The sequence below is a fragment of the Topomyia yanbarensis genome, chromosome 3, assembly GCF_030247195.1.
Source record: "Topomyia yanbarensis strain Yona2022 chromosome 3, ASM3024719v1, whole genome shotgun sequence".
Taxonomy (NCBI): Eukaryota; Metazoa; Arthropoda; class Insecta; order Diptera; family Culicidae; genus Topomyia; species Topomyia yanbarensis.
This window is the reverse complement of record NC_080672.1, coordinates 78,995,672-79,019,087: the sequence shown is the minus strand read 5'-3', so window position 1 is coordinate 79,019,087 and position 23,416 is coordinate 78,995,672. Positions and strand designations below refer to the sequence as shown.

The 23,416-nt window shown below is 40.6% G+C and overlaps 2 protein-coding genes across 4 annotated transcripts in view; one reads left to right on the top strand and one right to left on the bottom strand.

The window, feature by feature from the left end:
- Positions 1 to 4,040: 4,040 nt before the first annotated feature.
- Positions 4,041 to 4,612, top strand: LOC131694224 (COP9 signalosome complex subunit 9). Its single transcript, XM_058982746.1, has 3 exons — positions 4,041 to 4,322; positions 4,383 to 4,455; positions 4,522 to 4,612. The coding sequence occupies exons 1-3, from the start codon at positions 4,254 to 4,256 to the stop codon at positions 4,563 to 4,565; spliced, it is 186 nt and encodes a 61-aa protein (XP_058838729.1). The 5' UTR covers positions 4,041 to 4,253; the 3' UTR covers positions 4,566 to 4,612.
- Positions 4,613 to 5,997: 1,385 nt separating this feature from the next.
- Positions 5,998 to 23,416, bottom strand: part of LOC131694223 (transcription factor Dp-1) — a 56,836-nt gene continuing 39,417 nt past the window's right edge. For all 3 annotated transcript variants that reach the window (XM_058982744.1, XM_058982743.1, XM_058982745.1), the window contains 6 exons: positions 22,833 to 22,899; positions 22,687 to 22,763; positions 21,767 to 22,623; positions 21,624 to 21,706; positions 21,469 to 21,552; positions 5,998 to 7,238 (listed from right to left, as the gene is read on the bottom strand). In XM_058982744.1, the coding sequence (XP_058838727.1) occupies positions 7,060 to 7,238; positions 21,469 to 21,552; positions 21,624 to 21,706; positions 21,767 to 22,623; positions 22,687 to 22,763; positions 22,833 to 22,899 (1,347 nt within the window). In that variant the 3' untranslated portion in view covers positions 5,998 to 7,059. The remainder of the gene's footprint in view (positions 7,239 to 21,468; positions 21,553 to 21,623; positions 21,707 to 21,766; positions 22,624 to 22,686; positions 22,764 to 22,832; positions 22,900 to 23,416) is intronic.

The window sequence follows — 23,416 nt, the reverse complement described above, 5'->3', positions numbered from 1 at the left end:
AGCATCTTTTTGCGGGCATTTTGCCTTTATTATATTTTTTTTTTTTTACTTTTCAAGTAACCCCACACCAAAAGTCTGATACCGTTAAATCCGGAGAACGAGGAGACCATTCCAAATCACCATTTTTGGAAACAACGCATCCTGGGAATTTGCTCTGCAAGAACTTGATTGTAGCGGCTGTGGTGTGGCAAGGTGCCCCGTCTTGTTGAAAATAGAAGTTTTTCAGACCTTTTTTCTGCATTTGTGGACAGACAAAGTGCGCCAAAATCCAACGGTAGCATGGGCTGTCTTTGGTCTCTTCCTCTTTGAAAAAATAAGGAGCGATGATTGTTTTGGAGCACACTCTGGCCCAAACAGTTACTTTCTGGTCTTGCAGTGGTGTATGATGTACAACGTGTGGGTTCTGTGTCCCCCCAAATTCGGTCATTAAGCTATATATAGTTTTCCGTACCATTCGATAAATTTTAGGTCCAATATACATAATACAAAATTATTTCAAAAAAAAAATTTCGTTGTAATACGTAAAAACGATTTTTTTTGTTTTTTAGAATAAATCTTATGTACACTTGGCAACCATTCATAGGAAAACTGCGGTTGTTTACATCTGGCCTATCAAGACAACACCCAAAATGAAACAAAAAACTACTGGCATTGGATGGTGTTTATCAAGATGGAGAAAGGTGGGAACATTTGACACTTTTGAGTGTATTAGTTCTATACTTGCAAAATTAAGCATGGCGGCATCCGAACGAGCATCCTGATTCTTTGGCTCACGATGAAAAGTGAGAAAAGGCCGAGCTTTACTTCGGATCTACCGATTAGAACACAGGGTAACTTTTTACCTCGAAAAAAACCGATAAAATAATTACCTATGACCGAACTGAAAGAAAACTTATGGCAACAGAAAGACCCACTACCCAAGTAACCAATAAGCATTATAACGTAGCCTAATATCTGCTTTAGATCCACATCCCAAGTAACCAATAAGCATTATAACGTAGCCTAATATCTGCTTTAGATCCACATATAAAGCTGTCCTATAAAGCCGTGAAGCCCTAAATACTTATATAATGCTGATATTATGCCAGAAAAGGCGAAATATAGTGCTATTACTGTGCAGAGATTGACAGCTCGTTTCTGCAGTACTAATGCTATTATATAGCAAAAGCGTACAAATGTCAAATTTGAAAGCCTTATATTGGCACTATTAATGCTATTAAAAAGCTTCAGTTGGTTGTCATTGTCCGCCATGGTTTTGAAACCATTTCTTATGTTTCCTTTCGGTATAATGAGCAAAAAGGAAAAATTTTAAAATAAAATATTCTGTTTAAAACCGTAATTGACTCTGTTCTAATGCACTGTAATGAATATCCTTAATGGGTTTTCGTTCTCACATGATATGAATGTTTACGAAAATTACCTTTAGTAAGTCTCGAACTGAGGTACCTTGCCTCGTCCTTCACGGTAAGTGCGCTGCGTTTGCTTCCTGGACTATATTGCATATGTTTGATTGAAATGAAATATGCCGAATATAATCTTCAAGAAGAGTTGCATAACAAATAAACCCACAGCATTACAATGGCATTATATCAGCTTCTTATTTGCTCTATAATGGCATTAAATGCACTTGTAAAGCTTACAAGCTTTAAAGATCCTTGAAGCATGTACGCGTTATATCAGCTTTATATACGCATATAGAGCAAGCTATGATGCTATATGTCGGCTGTGCAGTTATGCATTATTGATGTTAATATAGAGCTTTGTTGCGTTGTTAATGCTGTAATAGAGTTTCAATGCAACATTAGTGCAAATGTATAGCCAATATAGTGCAATGGCTTAATGCTTATGGTTACTTGGGTACGTCACTTGTTTGTGCTTTTCTTCTTCATATCCTCTTGTTTTTTCGGCTTCATCAATGAAAAATGACAACCGCACTCACACACAGAAAAAAAATGTGCACACCTGTATCCGTCTTGGGTGTTTATGTCAAATAAAAATAACCTTGCGGGAAAACATGTATTAATTTTTTCTGACAGGGCATCATTTGTCGTGAAATTCGATATGTCAAATGCTTCTGATAGTGTCAAATCCAGACTGTCAACATATTTATTTATTTTAAATTTTAATATTATTTTCACGTTTCATGAGTTGGAAAAAACATTGTTGTAATCACGAAAATCAGCTTTATGGATGTATGTAATAAAAAAAGTTTTTTTCTCTTATTTAATGATCCAATTCGACAATTTTGTTCATTTACTCTGCCGGAAAGGGTGAAGTGAGCACCGTCCGTCATTAAAATTTTGTTTTCGCTATTGAACGTTCGTTTTCAATGTAAAGCGTGTTTATCTGTCAAAATCAGTTGGAAAATGGCGGAGTTATTCAATGTTGAAATAGGATACATCCATATGGTACACCCTGTATTTATTCCGATACTTTTCTGAACACCAAACGCCAATACAAACAGTAAAAATACAGTAATATGCAGTAACGGAGATAGAACATGAAGGGGTCGAAGGAGCAGGTAGAGTCGGTGCATACAATGCATCTAAAGTAAGCCTGGACTAAAGAAGATGACGAATCGAGTGGTGCGTGGTGCATATTATATACAAATCATATTCAAGAATGTGTTTTGCCTCTTTCATCTGCAAAAGCAAAAATTACGATAGGAACCAAGCACATTTTCTAGTTTCTTTGCTAGCTTTATCATACCACAGATAACAGACGTTTAGGCTCAATTCGAAACGTGTGCAAATACCCGCTACTGAAATTCCTTATAAATCAGATGTGTGGCAAACGTTTGTAAGTGGCGCAGTGATCGACGCAATGCAATTGGAGTGCAGTTGTCAAACTCGTGTAGCAAACAGTTGCATAGATGGCAATAGTGAAACAGGGATTTCCAACGTTTATGAATTTGAAAGTTTACACTAGTTTTTGTTTTAGCCTAAATTTTTGTTATCAAAACCGTTCTAGGGTTAATTTCCTTTAGAAATGTTCACTATAAATGATGTGCTCGGAGTTTTCATGAATGATACAAAAGTTCTCCAAACGAAAATCATTATAATTTGCTTCATTAGTACTATATGTTTCCAAAAAAAAATAGTAATATTCGGAAATTGTAATTTCTGCACTCAATAGTACATGAATATAAAATTCGAGACAGTGTTGATTAGAATGCGACTTTCACAAATGCAAGCCTCATAGGTGCTTCTCGAATTCAGCTCCGATCAAGTACAAAATATGGATTTCATCTAGGATTTTATCGTTTTCCCATTGATAGTTTCATTCCATTTGCCATTCTTCTTACTCTAATTTCGGTGCAAAAAGAACCACATTTCCGAAAGCATCTGACGTGTTCGCGCAATTGCACGCTGAAAACAATTTGTACAAGTGCGTCGTGCTGGTTCAATGAGAACTAGAAAGATGGTTCTGGAGTCACTAAAATGATGTTGTTGAAGGTTTGTTCGTGGAATTTGACAGTGAACTCTTGCACTTTCTTTGCTTTAATTTAAGTATACTTAACTGAAGGTTGAGTATAAAAAAACTTATCAATTATTATATTATTTTTGTTGTGATTTTTGCCTTGGTTACCTCAACACGGTTTACCCAAATTTACCTTATTCTACGATACCTCGAGATTGAGCCAAAACCGGAGACAAGACATGCAAATAGCAAAAAATCGAACGTCAAATGCAGCCAGGGGGTACTGTCAAATATAGCCAGTCCACTTAAACTATGTGAGGTAAAAAGGGGGGCTATGTGAGATGAACGATAGAATGAACAGAAAAAAAAAAGAAATAGAACACATCTATCGGCAAGTTCCGTCTCAGGCCGAAACAACTCAATATCTTTATGTATTTTTTTATATGCGTGAGCCATTCACTTATTTTACCTCAGTGTGTATTACGAATACAAACGAACATAATTTGCTGCATGGGTTAACATATGCAAGCCACCTCATGCCGCACCACCTCTCTTCGTTTGAGCATCACAGATTCTATGCGCGTTTGTTGTGTTTACATCCTCGAGTGTTCGAAAAGACTGACCCATCAGCTGTCAAAAGTGCGTATGTTCTTGGACAAAAACAAACTTTTTACATCGGATGGTTACTGTTCGTCGTAGCTTCGGAAGAAAATAAAAATAGTAAATTTTCTCGTTCAGCACGTGTAATCAAAACCCGGTTCAAAATTGAGAATAACAAAGGCAAACCGAGTGCGGGAAAATCTTCCAAGGGCAAACAGCAGCAGGTCAGCGCTATGAAGCCTACCATCGTGGCGGACGAGATGTTCCCGGAAGGACCGGGCCCTTTCATGGACCTGGAAGAGGTTAGTTAGTCCGTGTGCTGGTAGATCTGAATCGTTTGTACAGTATAAATCTGCTCTTAGGCCGGGGGATCAACTGGATTGCTGATGGATTTAGCTGCCAATGAAAAGGATGTTCATGCAGATTTCTATAATGGTCAGTTAATTAGGGAGGCAAGTTTTGTTTCGATGATTTCACGTGTTTCTTCTGCTTTTTTTCTAGATTTTGATGATCTGTTCGACGAAGATGAGGAAAATTTAGTTTAAAGTGAGATTATGGGAGTAAATCTAATAAACTACGTTATCCTTTACTATGTCAGCAGTAGTTTATTTATTGATGACAATACCGAGAATCTGCTGTCTAGGATATTTCTTCAAAAAATCTCCCCATTTGCGCAATTTATGTGTTTAATGGGTAATCCACACAATTCCCTCGCGGCACGATTGATTGCTTTTCCAAGTAAATGTTAGGCATTCTAAATAATGACAGAGTCGACTATTCGTGTTGCAAAATAAGATTGATTGGAACTATTAGAGTAAATTAGTTGAACTAAACCCGTTTCGGACAAAGGAAACACAATTTCATAAACTACTTCATTATTTTAATGTCAAAATTTATCATAAATGTTACCTTTCCAGCATTACTCTTGAAAAAGAAACCATAATTTTACTTATAATAAAATAATATTACATATCAGTAGTACAGTTTCAATGCTGTTTGATAAGATCGTTTATTTTTGGCGTAATGGGTGTACGCTTCCGAAAGTGAGTGAAGATATTGCATGGATGAGAGTACCATGCTTTCGCTCTTGCGTGTGACGATAATATAAAAGACTCAAGACATAAAAATATAAGCTTATAAACAAGAACAAAACGATATTTAGCTTAGCTCTTTTATTATTTCATTACTTATAGAACAAAAATCTGGGTTGAAACTATAAAAAAGCCGTCTTTATATGTAGACGAGTTTCAATTATATTTCTCTCTGAACAACCGATTTGTCGATAAAAAAAACAAACTTATACATTTATTCAAATGCTTCGATTAGTTTTTTTTGCCTGAAACGCGTCCTTTCGGAATACTATTTCTTTCGCATTGGCTCTTTCTCCCTAGCTTTGTGGCATCTTCCTAATAATACAGTTTATGAATTTTAGATTCCATTACAGTTAAGCCCAATAAATATGTACAATCTCATGCAATAGGTTCGTCCCTTTGTTGGTTCCACTAGAATTGTGGTGCTAATAATTTTAAGATTAAAATATTGCCGTTTATTCCAAAAAGTTCAATCAATCTGCTAGGATGGTGAACAAAGTGTGTGTGTGAAGCGCAATGATTTCTCAATGATCATTTTTTGTGAGTACGCAAGGATGTCCCGAACTAGTTATATGGTACCATTCTTTCTTCGATGGGGATTTCGCTGAAAACCATTCCACGACAGTCGACAGGCTGGCCTGTGAATAACTGTTACGTGTAACTCTTCGTCCCATTGAACAGTTGAAAGCGGCTTAAACTCACGATTCAACTGAATGGATGGATTCAAATCGATGCAGTTTTTTAGGAGCAAATACAGCAGGTATCAACCAAAAATGCAGGGCAGTCCATACCCTAGTGAGTCTTGCTTTGCAGAATGGTTTCCTACGAAATGTTCTTAAGTCCGCTAAATTATTACATGGTTCGTTAATGACAATGAGACTGGAAGAGGGGAAAAATGTCTTTTTTATTCTCGTATAATAAAATAGCTTTGGAAAAAACAAAGATGAAAAAACAGTAGAAAATAACACGCTGCTAGAAAATATGACACTTATGGCTTGGTATATAATTCCTACTTACTATTTGCTTGTATTATTATAGCTAGTAGCTACGTAGTGAACGATGATGCAAAAATCTAGTTTTGATTAATTGGTTTTGTAGACAGAAATAAAAGCCTGAGATGTTTGCTTGTGTAAATGGGATGTTTTGTAGGAGCTGAAACATTAATTCCTCGCTCCTTTAGCGCTTAGTTATTTGTATGACGAAACGTGAACCTATTCCAGTTGCTAGTCTCGCTGGAGCTTAGACTGGTTTCTGATATTGGTTTTGCTATTTTAAGCATCAAGTAAGGTGAAAGTGTTTTCTGTACTCTCCGGTGCATTTTTAATTAACTAGGTTACTGTTTCATTCTTGTCTCATTCCAGGTCATTTTTTGAAGGGTTTAGTTTTTCATCTTCCCTCAATCATTCGGTTTTTTCTGAACGAAAACATTCCTGCTCTTGTTTTTACGGTTACCTGCTCACTTTTGCACATCAAATTAGCTCCTTTCATACTTCCTAAGAGTTGCTTGCATTTTTAACAATAACGATTTGTGTGTGTGTCCGTGTATGTGCTACACATTGAACGTTCTTAAGAGTAACGTTTGCTTACTGCTGATGAGGATTGAAAACCTCGCAGAAGATTGAAAAATAGCGTTTCTGCTGCTATTTTATTTGTCTTACCATTAACCCCTGCACTCTCAGTTTTATGCTAAACACACCTCTGTGGTTCCCAGTGATGCATGCTGTTGGCATGCGACACGAAATCTATTTAACGTGTGCACTTAAACCACCGTTTCTCCTTTACATACATTTAGATTAAGACCTAGAAGATGCATTCCTTCCGTCCTTCCTGCAAGGATTCAGGTGCGCTAGAGAACTTAGCAGATCGAACAAAAATATTTAAAAAAAAAAATATAACAACCGAAATCCCGTCTAACATCATCATCCATTTCGGATTGTGTTGCGCGAATCTAACCATCCTGTCCGTCCTCGGAAATCAAACTGTCCTCGTTGAGCTCGCTGGTGTTATCCTGATAGCCGCTGGACATCAAATCAGCCGCGTCCTGCACGCTATCGTCGTAGTCGTGGCCTGTGTAAGCGGATGCCATGTCCCAGTCTTCCGTGTCGTTCTCGATGCCAAGGCCGTACACTAAGGGGAGAGCAGAAATATGTTCAGAAAAAAATCAATCACTTTAGGTAGTCTTATATTTTTTAAAACTTATTTGAAACATGTTAAAAAACATTTTCAAAACTATTGCTGGGTAGTTTCATATTAGATGACATGAGCTTCTGTAGTTGGATACACAAAGATCACATGAAAATGACTCAGTGCGCTGAATAGTTGTCATGTGATAATTGAGTTTGCAGTGGCCGGTTAATGCCCCGTGGTTAGCATGCCGCTGTGGAGTTTCGAAAAATGTTGGAGATTTTTTGAAAACACTGGACACGGTTGTTCTAGAAACGCCCTTGTTTGGCGACACGTTTGTAGCTTTCTTCAATAATTGCGGTGCTCGGACGAAGCCCAGGACCATATTTTTTTTCTTATCTAACTTGTCGAAATTGGTAGGGCGGACCAATGAAGTCAATCGCACATGGCCCTGGTCATTTCTTCAGCCCCTTCATTTCCAGTAATACCGGAATGTCCGGGAACCCAGACAAGGTAGATAGTGTTGACAATGCTTAATTTTTCGATTTGTACCGTGATTAGGGGTTCGAGATTGCAGCCTTAGTATCGGAGGAGAAGTTGATAAGTTTGCGGACTGGCTCTGTTGAATAGCCAGTTTCAAGTCTTTCCAAAAGTTCTTTTGCACTGTCCGAAAGCCATGCACGCACGTCATCGGCAACTAGATTTCATAGCAAAAGTGAAAGAACGCCACCATGAGGACAGCCTTATCTCTGCCTGTCACATAGTTGAGCAAAGAATGTGATTACTAAGCATCGCGGTAATCTAATCCATGCAGATACTCCATGACCGCGTGTCGATTCCAGTGTAGACAGAAAGGACACATTATCAAAACCCCTCCGTATTTAGGAATACCGCCGAGCTTGATCGCTTGTGTGAGAGCCTTTCCACTGTTGTAAACAACATGGTAGAGCAGAGTGATCGTGAATTTCTGCGCTGATATGCATGTTGCATTTTGGGCAGCGGATAGTCAATTTTAGAAGAAAAGAACTTACGCTGATAGGCCTCAAACTTTTGGCTTCTTCATAGCTTGAGCCCTCCTTTAGGAATAAATTTGACAGTTACATCTCGTTATCCCTCTCTCTTCTCTTTCTCTCTCTCACTCTCTAATCAGTATAAGGCTGCGAAGTTTTTTGATATTTGGTATCAGAAAGTTGTCTCCAGTTTACTTGGCCTATGGCTGTTTGCGCCAGTCTCGCGGGACACGAAGTTCCTCTTCAACTTGGTCGATCCTGTTGCTCGCTGTACACCGCTCTTCCTTGTACCTATCGGATTAGTTTCGAAAAGCCCAGTGAGCCCAGCTATACGAACTCATGAAACACCTCGATATCGCCAGCATTAATTGATATTCTTTGGTAGGGGGCATAATGTTTCATTCTTCGAACCTTTTGCTCTCGTGTATTTTGTTTTTGACGCATTCACGAGCAGTCTAATTCATTTTGCTTCAACCTTCAGTCGGGTGTATATATATCAACCGGCTCCCCCGAAAATCTTTCCCCAGAAACTAAAACACCGATGTTTTCCCCAGTAAGAATTGTTCTCCAGAAAACCAGAGCACGCTTCTCGCAACTACCAGCAGTGACTCAATTTTTAATTCCCCGAAAATCCGAAAAGGATCTATATGCATCAACGGTTTAATTAAAAAGAGTGGGAATTTACAATTAGCAAAGTCCACACAATTAAATCTAATTTTTTCCACCACTTATTCAAAAGAACTGCAAGAGGTTGCTACATCTAGTCGTTTAAATAATCAAAGACGATGTACTTCTGATCAGATAACAACGGTTCGAGCTTGTTGCCAGTTTGTCAACGCATGTGTAATAACGTTAGAGCAGAGAGTTATATCTAACACCTCTTCTCTGCCAGATTGTGCAAATGTTGGGTGATTTCCTATACATTAAATATATGCAAATTTGTGCTGCTTAAATAGTCCATCAATTCGGTGCCTCTCCAATTGATATCTGAGCTGCCTCAAATTGTATGGTGGATGATGTTATCAGAAGATTATGTTTCATTATGTGGTGAATATGCCGAATAATAGACTGTGACAGCCCAAATATTACGAGTTGTGAGGTCTGATAGAAGATTGATAGCACTATTCACTAGTTTACATGCAAGAGGCATTTCACGATGATTTATTGTATGCTACGAAGACGGGGTTAAGTAGCTTTCCAACCTAAAAGTTTCCTTCGTGGAAATACGGTTCTTGAAGCTATGAAAGCTTTTTCTTTCTGAAAGTAAAAACGGGATAGATTCTTATTTGCTGTACGTTTATGCTGAAGATTAATTTGTGTTACTCGAATAGTCGATCAGAGTATTGCCCCTTTTCATTGTACAGCAACTAGAAGATACCAAACCGGTTGGGTTATAATCGCCTATGGCGAACCCCGAAATAGGCAATAGTGACATGAACATCATTTGAATCCCAAAAACGTCCACTGTGTAAGAGATTCGCTTAACACAGCAAGGATAATACCCACGACACTCCGTGCACGACTGGCATATTTTAATCATGCCAGCCATTCAGTCCTCGGCATGGAGAAATACTTCGACTCGAGGACTCCTGTTTCCAGCCGCCTCTTACGACGTGAGATCTGGAACCCAGTGGATCAATTGTTGGCTGAGAAACTTCAACCCGTCGGATGCTACACGGCCTCTAGGCTGGATTGTCAGGAGAAAACTAATAGACTGTTATCAACCTCCTAGTGGACCACAGCCACATCTGTTGTTTGTCGCCTCTAACGACATGGGAACTTCAATTCATGGCTGAAATACTTCGAGAGATTTCGGCCGCCGGATACCACACGGCTATTCAGAAGATGGTGAAAGCACCCAAATTTCTTTTGTCGTGACTAACGACTTACGTTTCAATATAGGGGCCCCTTTTCAAAATTTCGAAAGAAAAATGATGTAAGATTTTGAACGCTTATATCTTTTGTTGTACTGAATGGATTTAATCAATTTCTTCGGCATTTTGTCGAAAATATTTGTACCAATGTTGTATTAAATTTTGGAATATGTAGGACATTCATTATCAACGGAAAAATAGTGTTTTGAAAAATCTTTCGAAAACGACTCGGAAAAGTGAAAATTTTCAGCCCATCCCGCACAGAGCCGTCAATATGGTGCAGCAACCGAACAATAAAATATTGAAAAGTTTATATATAGGTCCACTACATGTTTGTTCCCATGATGATTCGTATTGGGTTGCTTGACGAGAGCAGTTGGTGGGGGAAAGCCGGCATATTAGTTTTGGTTAAGCCATTAGAAGCCGGACGGAAAGGAAAGGCTCATGCACGCCACGGGAACAAGCGAGAAAGCGATAGTAGTGCATATTAGCGAAAGCGTTACGTACATTTTGAACCTTAATAACTTTTCTTCTACTAAACGGATTGCCAATCTTGTTTCATAAATCGGAAGGAAAACGTTCAACGCTTGCCTCCGATACGTTGTTTGCTATATAAAATTTGTTTAAATAGTTCAAAAACTACTTTAAATGAGAATCAACATTAATGATAAAACCTATAAATAAGGGTGTCGCAGCTTTTCTCAAAGCCAGACGTGTGTAAGACGCAGTGCATAACAGACGTGCGTGGTCGTGAGAAGCTGCATCGGACGACTAATCAAATCGGCTACCACCAGAGAGAAGAAAAACGTTGGTGGAGGTGGTGGCGGTGAGAAGGCCAAAAAGCCAAAGGCTAAGAAACGCAGTCACTGAAAAGGCGGTAATAACTGCCACTAAAAATGCCACCAAAACATCGAAGGCTGCAGCGAACAAGCCAAACCTGCCAAGAAAGCTGCCCGAACAAGATAAGTAAATTCACGCGTCTCTAATGTTGCCAACAGTCCTTTTCAGGACTAACAAAATACTTGTAAAGAATTAGTGGTGCTTATTTTCCGTTAGCGCTGTTAACCCTTTCATGCCCAACTTTTTTCTAATGCATCTAGGGTTTCAAAACTATTTTTCCTTGAAAACGATTAGTTCAAGAAACACGAAAAGCCTATTTTCAAAAGATAGGTGCTTCCATGGCAGTGCTAGAATCTGATGAATTTTTACCTTCTTATGCTCAATACAATTCTCCTAGAATAATTACAATAGTCCAATTACGTGGAAAACGTAGCCAACGACAGTCTAAATTGATAAGTTTTATCAGTTTTCAATAATATTGCACCATAACGAAGATATATGAAAAAATCATTTTCCGTCCTCAACGTAAACTGTCCCTGACAGCACTGCTCCATCGGAATTCAATCAGACTAATTGCAATAACTTTAGTTCTAGAGCTGATCCTTGCAACTGTTAATGCTCAAATTAAAGGTAATAATCACATTAATGAATCTTACTTATTTTTGTGAGCAAATCGCGCCTCAATCAAAAGTTACAGTTATTTAAAAACGTTGTTGTCCACAAACAACATGGGCATGAATGGGTTAATTGTAGATGGATTTGTGTCATAGTTGTATACGTCCTTAGGATGAATATATAATGGAAAAAGAATTTTATTAGGAAGTTCTTTTTATTAATTTGTATAATTAAAAATAATTATATAAGAAAATATTTTTCAAATCGATCTACAAACCCGAAGGTTTTTGCAAATCCTTCCAAGAAAATCAGTGAATGTGGCAACTCTGCCACTAAGCGAAAGCTACACCAAAACGAATGATGAAAATATTTTCATTTATCGCACAAAAGGATGGCCTTCCATCTGCATTGAAAAGTCAATAAATAGGAACGCCTTGATGCAAAGCGTGCTCATTCGGTGTGAGCTGCGAAAGGGGAAAGTCCGTATGTATACACGAAGTAAAAACAATCGTCGGCAAGGTTTGAATAGTTTCAAAAGATTCTCATCTTGTATCAACATAGTTATCTACAAACCGTCCTTATTAGGACAAATGAAAAATGGAAAAAGATGGGTTGGTAATGTATATGACATAACAGGGGTGTTGTGTCGGGTGACCACTTCGAAGTTATTTCAAATCTTGCAAAGCATAAATTGACATAATTTCAATGATTGTTCCTATATGAATGAAATGACAAATTTTAAGGTCAACGTGGCAATAACTTTGCAATTTATAGAACAATTTTATATTTTTAGTTATCATATATTAACTGTCATCTCTTCCAAACAACTTAACCCTCTGCTGCCAACCCCGTGGTTTTGCAGGGTTAAGGAGAATCATTGTAAAATGTCCAATACACGATTTTATGTTGCTACCTCCACTAAAACACTTCAGAACACTCCCACCGGTCATACATGTACATTGTCTGCTTGTTGAAATCATTATATGAAATTATTGACCTGTATTCAATGCGGAGAACTCATTGTCATTGTCATTTCTCAGCCCACACCCTGGCAGACGTTCATCCGCCCATCTAGACTCTGTCAAGATGAGGACCTACAAAGCCTAACTGTTCGTATGTGCTAGTCCGTATAGCACACCAGTTTCTTCCACAAGCAGGCGCCGGCTATTAACCAGTCCCACAAGTTTCAGATACATTACATAGAGGATAGTTGGAGACAGAAAATGAAGAGATAGTAAAGAGATTTTGGTTTGCTGAAACGAGACAAGAAAAGCAAAATAATTGTGATCAGTTTTTTTTTTTTTTTTTATCGGGAAGATGGGACTGCAGCTTAACGTAACGTCAAGTTCTCTGTTTTGTCTGGTCCAATGTATCCTGCTCCTAACAACGCGTGCTAAGTCGTCAGTGATGCAATTAAAACTTCGCATTGATTCCGCTTCTATTTTCTTCCTGATCTCCTCATGGGTCCCCTAGGTCAGAAGCGGATCAATCGACTGTTAAGTAAATTAGAGATCGCAGTCAGCCGTGATGTCCGCGAATTTCATACATACATACAAACTATTTGGCGCAAGTTCAGAGCGTGTAACGTCGTGTCATCTAGTCTGTCACCCTATGGAAAATAATCCTACCATCACCTTGGGGTCAACGTCATATTGGCAAATTTTGCATTGAATCCGCTTCTGTCTCTTCCTAATCTCCTTTTTGTCTCCTAGGTCCGAAGCAGATCAATCGACTATTAATTGAAACGGTAAACATACTAGCAGTATTTGTCCTAACTCGCGAATACTTTTCCTTCAACTGTGCTGTTTCTTCTCTATCTTATAACATAACTCGATTATCCCTGTCCTAGTCAATATACATATTCATTACATTATGGACCAGGCAAACCCTTAATTTTTCTATTATTATTATCCTGAGTAGCTATACCAGTGGTATTTTAGGATTTCGCAAAAAGAATCTCTGCCAATAAAGGCATAAGAAATATTTATCCACTATTAACCATAAAGTTTGCTAGAACCGAATGTCCGCCTGGTTCGACTCGAATAGACCACACCGACCCGAAAGGGTTGCTTATCATTTCTGAGAGCCGGTGTGCTTGGTCGAGTTTAGTAATCATAAGAACAAGTCCTGAATAATTAACTATCTCCTAGGCGCCAGTCCTGCACTCCTTTCCTGAACTAGCCTCATACTCACGATCAAAAGAGTCGACAACTAGTAGGATCCACATGTCCCCCACCCAAGTGAATTGATCAACTTGCAAGTAGGAGCACATATCTACCAACCAGCCAAGAAGACTTCCGAATCAATGAGAATGGACCATGCCAGTCGAAGGCCACAGGCCCAGCGCCATCTCGTACAGTGTCATTGTCATTTCTCAAGATGAGAACCTACAAAGCCTAACTGTTCGTATGTGCTAATCCGTATAGATTTTGGTTTGCTGAAACGAAACAAGAAAAGCAAAACAATTGTGATTAGTATCGTAGCTATAATAAATAAATAAACGATTTCTCCTCTGTTGTCGGTTTCCCTTGTTCGTAGTCCTCCCTCCTGTTCCTGGTCTGTTTGGGCCACTGGCTTTCCGTTTCCTTGGCCGTCACGCTCGATCGATTTAGACATCATAGCAGGAGAAACAAATGAAAAGACAAAACAAAACAAAATGAAAATAAATGGACGTCTGCTATCTGTGCCTAAATTGATGTTGCTTCTCAGTTTTGCACGACCCAGGGGGGACTTGGCCTTGATCCCAATGCTCTGTCACCGATGTTACGTGATATTCGTTATGGAATATTCTTTGTGTGGGGGCCATTCATAAGCAATGTTGTTCGTTTTTTTTTATCCCTGATCCTCTGATACGTCTAAAATTCATTTTTAGTTTTTATCTCGTTACGTTACGTTACGTTGGTCCCCTGGTGATATATTTAGAGCAGACAATCCAATGAAAAATAGGATTGACAGGATTTTAGTGCGCTGTTGGCGCCTTGTGTCACATCTTCATGTTTGTTATTCATACTAACAATACCAAAGCATGCGATGTGATGACCGGAAGATTAGAGAAGCAACTCCTCCCCTTCCCCCCCCCCCCCACCTGTATTCAATGCGGAGAACTCGGCAATAAAATTGTTTTGCTGAATATACTAACGAACGGGATCGCCAGGAAAATTTCGCTGAGCCCGGTAAATTGAACTTAATGCGTAAACTTTAGCCATTTGAAAGAGATACAAGCAGAATTTTAAGAATATGATCATCGTGGTTATGTCCCGGACATTACCCGCCCCTAGTTTTTCGCTAAGCGTGTTCATTTCTGTACGCTAGGAAAAAGATTCCGATGGTCGTTTCGAGAGATTTTTACATTGATATTTCAAAGCAAGAAAATATGAAATTTATTCATTTCATGAATGAATGTCTCAACGAGCTTAGAATCCAGCGCATCCCCAATCAACGCAGACGCCAACAACAAAGGTTCTTTTCAGAACCACCATAATTATTATAAAGAATAACTTGAAACCTTCCCACATATTTCATTGAGTATCATTCGATTTGAATTACAAGTCAAACGAGTAGTCACGACACTCCGGTTATGTCCTAAACATTACCCACCCATCTTTTTAATTGTAAAAAATCTTGATAAAAAATAATGATCATATTTAGACTATTGGCCATTTTGCTCCCATCGAAGAGTGTACTGTTACCAGCATTATACAATAGCAGTATTTCTGTTTTTTCCTGTTGTGTCAAATTGTGAAAACCGGGACCGGAGAACAAAAAGAAAATGTCGAAGTTCGCCTCCAAATATCTCATTTGGCAGGCCATCTGCTCTTGCGGACTGAGGAGCGAGCCTTTCGTGACAAAGGGCACAGTAAATGGCGAGATCTACAAATCTGAGTGCCTCGAGAAGCGCCTTTTGCCGTTCTTGCAGCAGCACGACGAAGCTCCGCTATTTTGGCCAGATTGGGCATCATGCCACTACAGTCGTGATTCGCTGGTTGGGCCACAGCCTTGTCCAACTAACGAATTTGATTCGCTAGTTGGACCGATTGACAAATGTCAAAAACTCTCCAGAGGAGATGTTGGTAGTGTAAATGCATATGTTCACATCTCTAAATACTGTCAGATTGATTGTCAAAGTAAATTTGACATGAGATTTTGACGTTCGGATGCTTTTTAGTTGGACAATGGTCCAACTAGCGGAGGTCCAACTAAAAAGCGGTCCAGTTAAAAAATGTCCAACCAGCGAATCACGACTGTATTGCAAAAGTGTCCTGGAGTGGTATGAGGCCAATTCTGTCCATTTTGTTCCAAAGGACATGAATCCGCCAAACTGTCCGGAGCTGCGCCCGGTGGAGCAGTACTGGGCAATGATGAAGCGGGAACTTCGGAAGAGCAAGAAGACAGTCAAAGACGAGAAGGACATGTTAAGAAAAGGGAAAAAACTGAGAAACTGGTCCGCATGACACTGTAAAGACTTTGATGGAGGGCATCAAGCGAAAATGCGTTCAATTTTACACTCAAGGCTCCATCGATTAAGTTTTCTTTTGATTTTTGAAGTAAATATATGTATAAAACTACCCTAAAATTTTGGTTTGATTTTAAACATTATAAGAAAATTGGCATGACATTTTCGGTGTCGCAATAATTTCGTGTTCGCCCTTTAACAGTGACCAGGATCAAAGTTTCTTATTTGATGCGTTACATTGATAGTATTCATATGACGACCTTGTCAATGAAGACATTCCTGTTTGACGTTCCAGGTTACAGTGAAAATGTTGCCTTTTAAACCACAGGTTAAGAAAGCCAGCGAAGCCAGATATTTCATACAGGCTTCCACGATATCCCAAGCTTGTTCGTGACATCTCGGAGGAAGCGGTTGGTATTGCGCTTGAAACCATTGCTAACCTTTTTGTCGTCGTTGCGGTTTCCGGCTTTTATCTTCTTACCACTTCGGACCTTTTAGCTTCGAAACAAACTATCCTGAAACTGTCAACTTTTACTGTGTTAGTAACAGGGGTACACTTAAAAGAAAAGCTTCAAGATTTATTCGGCCAAATTTTGACTCGTTATGGTACACAAATACTTCATGTAACTGTTCATTACTTCACACGTTACGTTGCTCAAATGAACGCCTGAACCCGACAAACTATTCAGTCATAGACAAACACTTTCCGAATAGTACATTGAGAAAAAATGAAAACAATACCCGCATTTATATTAACTACGCATTGCCATGCACTAATATTAGTGAACATAATAAACTTGGTTGAAAAAATTGAATTTTCGGCCAAATAATTTACTGAGTTTTGATACCTTTTGACAGAAAGTTTTCTGGGTTTTGGTTCCTTGCTGGGGACAAATTTTCTGGAATTTGTTTTCTGGAAATTAGTTTTCAGATTTGGTACTTTCTGGAAAATATTGGCGGTGGGTGGTCAGCTGTTCTCGTCCGCATCCCTTATAACTTATTTTTATAATATGATTCATCTGCAGTGCTATATTTCAAAATGAACCATCTTGGTTATGCGACTAGTTTTTTGCCGATCTTATGTTAAGGTAAATAACTAAGCATTTCGTTATATTCCAAATTGTACATATTTTTTCGTATGTAATTTTAAAGGTTTTGTAAACTTAGCAAACTATTTTCTTTGCTGTTTAGTGTTTATTTGACCAACTAGGAACCTAATCCACTGGGTAATCATTGCGCGTGGGGAATACGCATAGTCTTGTCTGAGTGAATGATGTCTTTTGAATGAAGTATGAGGGTTGAGAATCGGCTATTGGCAAGAAGAATTCAAACGCAGTTATCAATTTTCCGCAGTCATATCAGCACGAAGAATATATGTTTTATTGTCATATTCATTCATTTACAGGGTGCGCCAGCTGGATGTATCCTTTTTCAACATTGAAGAACCGATTTGCACAAGTAAACAAGTTTTTTTTAGGATATTTCATGCCAGGTTTAGAATACAACACTCTCGAGTCCCTTTGAATCTCGAAGAGGATTACGGCAAGGTGATGGTCTATCGTGCCTGCTGTTCAACGTTGCGTTAGAAGGTGTAATAAGCAGAGCGGGGATAGACACGAGTGGCACGATCTTCAGGAAGTCCGTCCACCTTCTTGGCTTCGCCGACGACATTGACATAATGGCACGGAACTTTGATGCGATGTCGGAAACGTATATCAGACTGAAAGCTGAGACCAGCAGGATTGGACTTGCCATCAACGTTTCGAAGACATAATACATGAGAGGAAGAGGTTCTAGAGACGACAATGTGAACCTCCCATCCCGAGTTCGGATTGACGGTGACGAAATCGAGATGGTCGACGAATTCGTGTATGTAACCGCCGACAATGATACCAGCAGAGAAGTTCAGAGACGGATCTTGGCGGGATATCGTGTCTACTTTAGACTCCGAAGGACGGGTGAGGGTGAATACCGAGGAATCGGTAATTCTTTTATTCCTGGGAAAACAGTGGTCCATTGTTTCAATATCTCAAACTCCGGATCGAGCATTTCCTCATCACACAAAATAACAGAGCACTAAGCATTCTGGATCAGCTCACGACAATGTATTACGTAAGGGGTCAAGAGTCCAAGTGGGTCAAATTGACACATTAAGCAGCGTTTGGTCGCTCATCTTTCTCCTAAGATACATAGTTCCGGAGTTTCTCGCATGCTGACAGAGAACAAGACTATGTCGTTGTTAGGATCCCACATCATTCTCAAAACTCTTTTCCACATCTCTGCTTTGTTACAAACAAACGAGAGGGGCTGATGAACGCCGTTTCTCCAAGTACCTCCAGAACTTTGTGACTTCTGCTCACTCATTTTCTCATCTCGAACCCTGCATAGCTGTGGACAGTTTTCACTTAAACCGCTCGAGTTGATGCTTCCGCGCTGTCGAAGTAGTCATCCATCTAGGTTTTAATGATGATGGCCATCGCAGCTTCAGAATACTGCCCCACAGACACTTCCGCCTTTTTTTTTTCTCATTGGGCCCTATTCTCACAATCACGTCACCTGGTAACTAGAAGGAAATTTTGAGAATAGGGCCCAATGTACTGGGAGGAGTCTGGTGAGCATCTCGCCCCGAATGTGGCTACGTCCATCACATAGTCATCTGCTGGCTGATCCGGATCGAAGCGAAAAAGAAACCGCTTAGAATGCTTGCCCACATGTCTTATTCTGATTTGATGGAACATCTCGCGAATATCGCCTCCGAAATCGATGCGATGTTCTCCAAACTTGCATATCACAGACGACATTGTAGTGAGAAATCGGGTCCTTTCAAAATCTGGGAATTTAGCGACACACCTTTCACCTGAGCAGCTGCATCCCACACGAGTCGCTTAATGTTCGGCTCTCTTGGATGCAGAACCGCGTTCAATGGTAGATACCAAATCCTGGATGCATTCGCGTCAGCAAGCTCTGCTTTTGATGCTTTGTGCGCATACCATTTTTTGGATGTATGCCGAAATCTGTTGGTTAACATTATTCCTTAGCTCTGGATTTCTGACCAACTTGGTTTCTGAGCTTTTCAATCGATGGAGGGTCATCGATCGGCTACTCGGGAGTTGAACGGTTTCACTTTTCCATCCGCCATGATCCCTTTCTCGCGACTTCCCTTTCTCTTGTTAATCAAATTTTCTCTTTGACTGCGTCATTGTGGTAACTTCACTCGCGTCCATTGCCAACCTGCCAATGAACATACCGAACTCTTTCAAGGACGGTTCGTAGAAACCTCTCTTATGTCGCATCCAATCCAACTTGATCGCTACCGGAAGCTTACCAACTAGCTCCTCTAATAGCGTTGGATTTGTCAAGTGTGCTTGCAGGTTCGTTGCTTCGAGGTGGTCGGATAACTGCTGCACCGTCATGCCGAAGTTAATTAAGGTGTCCAGTCTTTCTGGGTTCGGCGCTTCAACATACCGGACTTTCGCTAGCAAATTTTCTACCAGCAGCTCTGTTCAGAGTTTCAAGGATTGACTGCACGCTATGCGGGGACATTAATTGCGTTACAACCGCCTCTCGCGCTGGCCCTCGCAAACACTGACGAAGTCGAATGAGGTTTTCGACATCGGTGAAACCACACGCATCATTAGCAGACACGGAAATTCTTCTAGAACACCCGAAAATATCGGTAATTTCTTTGGCCAGATCTGTCTAGCAGCCAACTGATTCGCATACGACCCTACCAGCTTGACCTCCGCCCGAGCGGCTTGTTCTTCCATTTTACGTTCTTGTCAGTGAAATTTTGTCATCCTGTGGTCTCAGGTCCCTCGATACCTTTCGATGTGATACCTGCTGATATCGCGAATCATCAGGCGGAATTAAGTTTTGCGCTGTCCTTGATGGCTTGCAACATCGACCGTGGCACACCTTTCATAACTGACCCCGGATTGCGCTGACTCTTAACCCACCATTCCACCCATTTTGCTCTGCCGGCTACAGGCACAAACGAAGGGCCAATCGATCGGTCGTTGCTATCCGTTCTCAAAGAGTAGACAAAAACAAAGACATATTTGACTGTTGCTTAGAGTCAATTTTTTGGTTCTCCAGACTGAGCCTAATGGAATGAGCAGCACGAATGCTTGATCCAGTGCCAGTCTCACAAAGTTGCTCGTCAAGTTCGCGCTTCTGGTGTAGATACTTCTCAAGGGCAGCGAGTTCCTTACTCTTCAACGCCTGCTCTTTCTGCATCTGGATCCGCTCTGCCTCAAACTGCGTGCCTCCTAGCTCTAGATTCGCTCTGCATGAGCTGCGGCGTTTCTTTTCGGTGTTTCAGCTTGCAATCTATTCGTTCCGACCTTGAGGACAACCTTTCCCTTTTTCCTGCATACCGGACTCATTCTTCTTGGTTGCTAGAGGCGGCGAGGGCTGGCACGTAGGACAATGCCACGCACGATTTGACACTCCGGGAGGCAGACCAGCACAAATGTATTGATGCAAACCCCGTACGCATCACAAGCCACCATCCCGACATCGGCTGAATTCGGTCGGTCGCACGACCCGCAGTCGTGACCTTACTCTGCAATCTCCATCGGATTTGGGGATGTTGGAATATATTTCGGAATATCTTTACAACAGCGCGTGTTCGTAGCGACTGCTTAAGGCTAAAAGAATTTACTTGCATTAAGATAATAGTAATCAGGAAGACGTGGAAGTGAATCTTCCCATTCTTTGAGGTACAGCATAAATTGGTTGCCTAAACTTAATCGTTAGCACTGGAAAAATAGATTTTACTCAGCCGTTATCTGTGGAAAATTACTTCAGGGTTATGTCCGAACAGCTGAAGTATAAATTATCTTCTCTTACCGTATAGCTACTTTTTTTGCCAGATCCAACACAGAATTCAAAGCGATACATTCGCTGATAATATAATTAATATATTATTAAAATTCCTAAGATAGTGATAAATTTGTTGCGCAAAGTTCAGCCTGCCACGCTCTTTGTCAAAATTACTCTGTACGACCTACAGGCTCGGCTTCAGGGTCGCCTGACACCGTCATTTACTTCGCTGGATTGTGCCTGGTTGCCAGACTTCCGGGTAAAGGTGGTACTTTTCATAGCGATATGCACACACATATACATTCACTTTTGAGCTTCATTCATGATCCCTGTCGTTTCTCATTTTTATAGGGTAAGGAAATAGACATGATTCTCCTTGAAGTATACATATATCAGGAACATTTTATTTCCTAAGATATAGATATTTTTTTTGAGGAGTTTTATCGTCTTTGCAATACGCTAATAAAAAAATACTATACGCTGATAAAATTTTCAATGCGCGGATTTCTATTAGTTCCAGGTGAATGACGTTAACGCCTCACAAACAAATAATAGTAATAATAAAATAAGAAATTTGTTTGAAAATAAATAATTTCCAATTTCTTGCTAAAACTTACCTTCAATGTACTTCTCCAGCGACTTCGGAACCATCGACTTGATCTTCGAAATATCTTCAACGGTACACTTTCCCTTATCGAGGCCTGTTAAATTGTAGGAAAAAATATTATTCTCCCAAGTAGTACACCAATCCTAGAAGAGTTCGAAGCCTTACCTAGCAATAACCCCATTCTTTTCAATACCTCCAGATCGTCATGAATCTCAAAGGTGTTGTCGAATTTGAACGAAAATTCCGATCTGTAAAATAATTAATCGATTCACAAAGGGTCATCATTCCAGCTATTCTAACCAACTTACTTATCGTTCGAAATACTACAGTTGATGTGAGTCTTCTTTTCCGTATTTACAATAATGAATGGCAACTGAATGGCGGAGTTGGGGTTCGGTATGAGACCCCGGTCCTCGTTCTCCTGGTTCCGTGCGACCAGCGACTTGAACGCTACATGCTGCAGGATCAGCTCTCTCAGCTGTTGCTGCTTCAGTTCGATCCGTTTGCGGGCCTGCTCGTTCTCCTTCTCTAGATCGTCACACTCCTGGACGCTGCTGGTGGGCAGACCGTGCCAGCGGATTTCCTTCTTCTCCTTGGAAATGATGTTCATCGCCATCAGGACGTTTAATGCGTCGTACACCCGCCGGCGGATGTTCTTCTGATCGTAGGATGCTGGGTCCACCCCCGGGTGGCTCTGAGTTTCCTCGGCGACCAGTTCATCTGCCACTTCGTTATAGGTGGTGGTTCCCTTTTCCTTCACCTTCTCACACACCTTCATGGAAAAGTGCCGAAGTCCGCGACCAATTTTGTCCGTCTTCCTCCGCCGGGACGCCGGCGTGTGAATCTGACTGGCCGCGGCCTTCTTACCGTAATTGTACTGTGTCTGGTTGTGGTGCTGATTGGCATGAGCCTGTTGAGATCCCTTCGAGCCACGCGCCGGTGCCGGCGGTGGTGGTGGGAGTCGGGTCACAGGCATGGTCACGATGGAACCGCTTGTCACCTGATTTGTGCTGACATAGGATGAGGATGCTGTCGGAGCTACCACTGTAGCTGCTGATGTGGACGGGGAGACCGAGGTCGAAGGCGCTAGCATGGCGGTTAGGTTTCTACCGGAGATGGGTGTGCCACCGAGCTGACCGGGAGCTGCGATGAGCTTCAGTTGACCCTGCACGTTAAGGGGAGGTCGATGAGTGAGGTCACGATTTGTTTCTAGAATGTGAAAACCTACCAACTGTGAAGGTGACAATCGTACCAGTGGTTTGCCGTTGGCGCTTTTAGATGCAGATGAGTTTACAATGTGCAGTTCTGGAAGCAGGAAGAGGGGATTGGTTTAAACGTAATCTTTGCCTGTTTAGGTGGAACCATGGGACTTACTTGGATTGTTCATTGTGATTATTTTCTGACCAGGTGCCAGTTTCTGCATTACAGGGGTGGCAAAATTCTGGAAGAAGCGAAAAAATGAAATGTACGTTAAAACAGTATTGCTTCGCTGCACAATAATTCTAAAATTTGGATATAGATGCGTGCCCTGCGTATCCAGTTTCTCACTTATTGACAACAGCACACACACACATCGTTCGTAAGTAATTGACTCTCTATTCAAGTCGGCAGCAGAGTCACTTGCAACTATGTAGCGTCCTCCCGCATTGTTGCCGGTGTGTAAAGTCGAGAGCCGGTAAGTGGAGGGTGAGAAAGAGCGCGCATTCAAATGACAAAAAACGATGGAAAATGGTTGGGTCACGAGAGGAGAAGTGCACTCCGTATGCACCACGCGGTGCATGGCACTTAATCGAATATTTTTACAAAGGCGCGCGCGAGCCTTCGAGAGCTATGACGGCGTGTATTGGCCATTACAAATTAACTCAGTAACAAACTGAAACTAATGCTGGTGGTGATTACATGCAGGATATTTTATACGCTGATTTCCGACATGATATTGTCTATTTGAAAAAACTACA

What these genes read in the sequence shown, in the direction of transcription:
- LOC131694224 (XM_058982746.1), top strand. Translation starts at nt 4,254, where the DNA reads ATGAAGCCTACCATCGTGGCGGACGAGATGTTCCCGGAAGGACCGGGC. An exon ending in CTTTCATGGACCTGGAAGAG is followed by an intron (nt 4,323 to 4,382) that starts GTTAGTTAGTCC and finishes ATCTGCTCTTAG; the next exon opens with GCCGGGGGATCAACTGGATT. An exon ending in TCATGCAGATTTCTATAATG is followed by an intron (nt 4,456 to 4,521) that starts GTCAGTTAATTA and finishes CTTTTTTTCTAG; the next exon opens with ATTTTGATGATCTGTTCGAC.